The sequence below is a fragment of the Propithecus coquereli genome, unplaced genomic scaffold (genome assembly GCF_000956105.1).
Source record: "Propithecus coquereli isolate 6110/MARCELLA unplaced genomic scaffold, Pcoq_1.0 Scaffold37, whole genome shotgun sequence".
Classification (NCBI taxonomy): Eukaryota; Metazoa; Chordata; class Mammalia; order Primates; family Indriidae; genus Propithecus; species Propithecus coquereli.
Genome location: NW_012149396.1, coordinates 2745821 through 2751417, shown reverse-complemented (window position 1 = coordinate 2751417; position 5597 = coordinate 2745821). Strand labels below are relative to the sequence as shown.

General features: G+C 35.6%; 1 protein-coding gene across 1 annotated transcript in view; it reads right to left on the bottom strand.

Annotated features, from left to right (window-relative positions):
• DCC (DCC netrin 1 receptor) overlaps positions 1-5597 on the bottom strand; it is a 1232106-nt gene that overhangs the window by 244189 nt on the left and 982320 nt on the right. Inside the window, exon 12 of the mRNA XM_012651723.1 lies at positions 926-1158. Coding sequence (XP_012507177.1) covers positions 926-1158 — 233 coding nt within the window. The remainder of the gene's footprint in view (positions 1-925; positions 1159-5597) is intronic.

Below are 5597 nucleotides of genomic sequence, written 5' to 3'. Positions count from 1 at the left end.
TCAATAATACGTTAAATAACAACATATAAACCACATTTTATTTCAAAATAAACTGTCTCTACTATCTAGTGCAGTTCTAGGTACATAGTAGGTTCTTGATAATCACTTGTTGATCTCATTTTTGTCTACATCTGTATATTGTGTATATATACTAATGTTGTAGCAGGTTGAGGAGGTAACACAATTGTCTAAGTATATCTGTTAGAATCACTGAGGCTGTCTGGTAGAGATTTGAATATGGTAATTGTAGTGCCTCAAATATATATTTCTAAGGAGCTCTTAAAGAGGTTGTGAGATGACTTCGTGATAAGGACAAGAATAGAGGGCTGGTGTTATTCATATTAGTTAAGGAAGAGTGTGGATTGTGGATTTTCTTCATCACGTGAAGGTGTTTTCAAGCTGAATTGAGAAAGTAGATGTTAACAGCTTAGAGTGCTAAGGACGTTATAAAAAATATCTTCAAGTTATCTACTCCCAGTCATAGTGTCTGTAAGGTGGGTCTCTGTGACATTAATAGGGTTGCCTTTGGAGTCAATCTAGATTCCAAATGAAAAGAAAGTTACCAAAATCTACCCAGAAAACTAACATGGTTTTTTAAAGGCATTTATTAAAGGCATGCTATTTTAAAGGCAAAATGTCATTCCCTTGAATAGAATCAGATTATTTATATAGACTCAGCATCTTGTGGAACTCAAATAACATTTTACAGCTCTTGATGTTTTCCTGCCTTGCCTTAGAATTGTTTCCTAAGATACAATTATTCCCATGTTAATTTTAGATATTGAGTTATTAAAATGCTTTGTTTTTTTCTCATAGAGTCACTGTAGCCAAATGACGCATGGCAATCTAGGAAGCATTTAAAACAACAAATTAAACAAATGACAGTTCAATTTAAGTTTCATGCCATCAGTTAGAAGAACTTCACCTTATATTTTGCACTCGCAGAAAAGCTGGTCCTCCACCGGACAGTGTAAAGTCGCACCTCAGACGTTTTCTGGTTCTTAGGGACAGAGTTGTCTGCCCAGCTGACCCTCACAGCATCATGGGTAAGAGCCACAGCCTGTACACCTACTGGTGGGAGCATGGGGGTGGAGACATCTGGGACCGAGGTGGGGAAATCATCAATCAAAGGATAATAATCAACTGGGTCAGTGGGATCTGGGTTAAAAAACCCACCAAATGAAACAAACAGATACGTAAATAAAAGCGTTCAAAAATAAATATCAGTGGCAACACATCACAATGAGTTAAATGCATGGCAATAATGATGAAAGGGAACATGAGAAGAACAGAAAAAAATATAATTAATTCAATCGGAAAACACATTAGAAACAGTATTGGTACATCACAAAAATAATTGAATATTTTCTATAATTTGTTCATTCCCTTAGACTGGTTTTATCAATTTGGCTGTCACTTCTAGTTATATATTTTTAAAGTCCATTTTTTTTGGAATGTTGCATATCGCTTCCTAAAATATCCAGTATAGAATTTTTCAGTTTTATTACTGTATAGATAAAGCAACAAGACAAAAAAGGGTTTCTGGTTTATATTCTCCTGCAAAGAAAATACTTGCTTATGTGATACTTGTTTTGTTTTCCTCCTCCTTCTCTGACTTGATTGGGTTTCTCTAATGCTCTCATTATTGCTGAGCTTGTATCTGCATAAATATTGTTTAGGCAAGAAACCAACAAACAATAAAGAACAAAGCACCCTGACACCCAAAGCAACCTGTGTGAGGTTGTGATTGCACAAAGCCATGGTGACCAGGTACACATGGTCGCATGGGTCAGTTATATATTTGATAATTACATTTCAGATAGCACCTGGCATGGCAGGCCTTCTTAGATTGGAAGCCTTAGAGAAGGTGTAGTCGTGTGATTTTATCCACATTCTCACAGAGTAATTAGCTAAGTCTTTGTAGTCTTGGCAGGCATTCCTATATTCTATATTACTTGTTCTGAAATTTCAAGTTCAGTGGATAGACTTTATACTATTTAATGGGAAGACAGGATTAAGTACCTGCAGACTGATGAGATGTGCACTGAGGTATATACATGCTTTGATCCATAACATAATGGGGATCTGCATAATGACGTGTATGTTTTACAAAATTCTCCAAAAAAATCTTGTAATCATTTTTATGCCGGGGATATCAGAATCAGAGAAGCTTATTTTGTGGCCATAGTAATAGTCAAATTTTGAGCATTATATTTTATACTTAAGACATTTAACGTTTTAAAAACTTTACCTTTATATTATGCAACATGTATTCTCACTGACAAAAAATAGGGATGTGATAACACAGCTCTGAGGCTGGGCGTATGATGACATTTGGGAGATGAGACCTAGTAACATGCAGAGTGTCTGCAGCCGCGCACATACAGAGTTTATATTTTTAAACAGCCTAGTTCAAAGCGGAGAGGCTACTGGCTGGTTTTGAAGATTGCTTCACTTTGTCCACCGCATTTCAAATGCCTGTCCTCTATTCATCACTCTGTTTTCCAATGAATTATTTAGTAGTTTACTGGTCTGTGGTCTTTGGGGCAAAATATAAAACCCAAAACAAAAACATAACAAAAGGAAAGGAGAGAGAGAGAAATGTGTGTTTAAAATTTAATGACAGAGCCCAGGTTTTCTGTATTTACTTTGACATCTCTTTTTATTAAGGGCTCCTTTAAACCCAAATGGATTTACAGAATGATGAAGGAGGAACAGAAGACACTGCAGCCTCCACGACAACCCCAATCATTCAGCAAGTTTGTGTAGCCGTGGAAGGCGTTTTTGCCCAATCGAAGCAGGTGCTGCCTTGCTGTACTTGTTTCTATTCTTAGCTGGCTTTACGAGAAGAATGTTTTACGCTTGGGGGAAATATAATTCACAAATTCATTTTTTGACCTATCTGTATTAGTGGATTACCCTCTTGTTGTTTCTTCGCTTAATCCAGTTTTGTTGGTAAACATATATTCGCTTTATTATTTTTCACTGGTACCATATATAAGGTTTGGAAATCCAGTGATTCCACTTCAAGAAATGGTAATAGTCAATCATGTCATTTCTGATTTTAAAATAGTATGTTATTTATTATTCACTACTATTGTTACTGAGTTTCTCGCAGTCGGTTCCAGAATGCTTCTCTCAAATTGCAAGCAATGGTGTTTGTTGGTATTTATTAATGGACTTGCATAGTCCAGAATTTTCTACCCTTGGCCAAGTTTTTATTTCCTATTTTAGTGAACGATTTTTTTCAGGTGTGGCTTGTCATTCTACTTGCCAGTTCCACTACAGCAGGGCTCTTTAATACAATAACTACTAGTTATACAAACTATTTAAATTTAAATTAGTAAATATTAAATTTTTAAAATACCACTTCCTATGTTGCACTAGTCAATTTCAAGTGTTCAATGGCCACAAGAGCCTAGTGTGTACCATATTGGATAGTGCAGCTATAGAACATTTCCAGAAAAGCAGAACATTCTAGTGGATAGCAAGCACTACACTGAATACATATTGCATAGTTTGCTAATTGTCTTTTTTCTTCAGGTCAGAAAACTATTTGAATAATTGAATTTAAAACATTCTTTTCATGATAAACAATTCTTTCAGTTTTTTTTTCCTTCCTACTCCTGAGTGCCTTATATGTGCTGATTTTCGTTGGTTACATTCAAAGGAGGGGAAAAAAACTTTTAAAACAGACAAAATATAGCCTCAAACCTTTGGCTAAGAAAGAAATCTATTCAATTCCTAATAGATGTTTTGGTAAGAGCCCATGAATTTTCAGTCATGTTACTAAAGTTCAAAGTGAACTTTAAAAATAATAACACAATTTTACATCTAGATTGTCCTTCATATAAACATTGATAAAACAATTGATCATGCACCAATTCAAAGGGTGTATTTCATTATTCCCCTGATTTTTATTTACCTTCTTCCCTTCCCCAGGCTCAAAATGTCTTGTTCTTGCAACAACAAGAAATGAAAGGTTTTACAGCAAAAATGAAACTTTTAATGAATGCACTTGGCCAGGTGAGACTTTCAACAACTCTAATACTGATATTCCCAGTATGAACTGAGGATCCAGAGCTCACCATCTATGAGCAGAAACCTTCACAGTCTGATGCTTATTCTTGCTTGAGATTTTATTGCCTGTGATATGTTTTGTGTTTACTTTATACTGGCCTTTTTAAAAGATTGCTCATGGGAATACTTTGCAGAAGCTTAGAGACAGAGAATATCTTTTACATGGCACTGACACATTTATTGATAGAGTTTCTCCCAGAACCTTAACCTTTGATTCCATTTATTTATCCTTAGTTCTTCATGACTTGTGGAAACACGATACAATAATTCTGCCACTTCCAGAAAAAGTGTGTTCTTTTCCTTAGTAAAGAACTGGATTCATGTATTCCTCTTCAACACCGTAACTGGCTTTTCCTCAATAAGAAAATTCCTCACACAATTTTCAACTCTGGGAATCATTTCATTTCTCAGATTCATTAGGATTCAGGTCATATCAGGAATAAAAATTGTCTTATGGATCACTGGTGTTTTAGAAACCTTTCTGGGAACGCCATATGCTGAGAATTTTAAAAAATGACAACAAATGCTAAAGGGAAAGAAGTTGATAATGCCTCATGGTTCTTTCTGAGCGACTTACCTTCAGTTTGTTTGAATTGTACTACCTTTATTACTACTACTTTCTGTTCAAAAACTGATTTTTATTTGTCACCTTAATGCTCTTCCTTGTGGGCTTTAGTTTTGGTAAAAGAATAAGAGCTTCAAAAGATTGACCACAGTATCATTTTGTGTGGCCTGATCACAAGCCAAAGTCGTCATGGCAATGAGCAGCTTCTCGGCATCTTTTACCACAGGCCAGAAAGAGGTGGTGTACTGAATAGAAATTATGGGAAACACCAGTACAGCCCGAGTAGCCTGCTCTCTCTCAAAGAATCCTGCTGGTGGCAGAGCAAGATAATAAGGGAAAATGAAAACCCCAGAAACCCACCCATCATGCTATCTCTTAGTTTTCATCCTGGACCTATTTGCTTCATCTGCCTATATTTGAAAATAACGTATTTGACAGTAAATAGTCTCTAGGGTAATTATTTACCTATTTGGAGGAGTCATGAGCCCCTTTGATAACACAATGAAAGATATCTACTGTCTCCACAGATAAATGAATATATTGACATGTGCCCCAAATTTTGTATCCTATTTTAGGTAAATCTTAGACCTTAAAAAAATGGCCAAAGATTCAAGGAGACTGGAATAACAACTTTTCCTTAAAAGAAAATCTTAAAATCAATAAAGTGATGGTATATTCCAGAAACCATCATATAACAACTGTGAATTCATATAACAAGTGTATTCTCTAGATAGTCTATGAATGGAACGTGGGCATCTGGAAAGCAAACTGCACAAAGCTCACAGAAATTTGGGCAGTAGCAGAAACCACAGGATTCTCACTATTTGCTTTATAATCATTTATTCCTACTCATCTGGACTTCAAACTCCAGCAACATTTCATATTCTTTGGTTCTTGCTATTAAATCTGGCAGCTCCTATCTCAGATCTTTTATTCTCATCAAGGTGAAAAT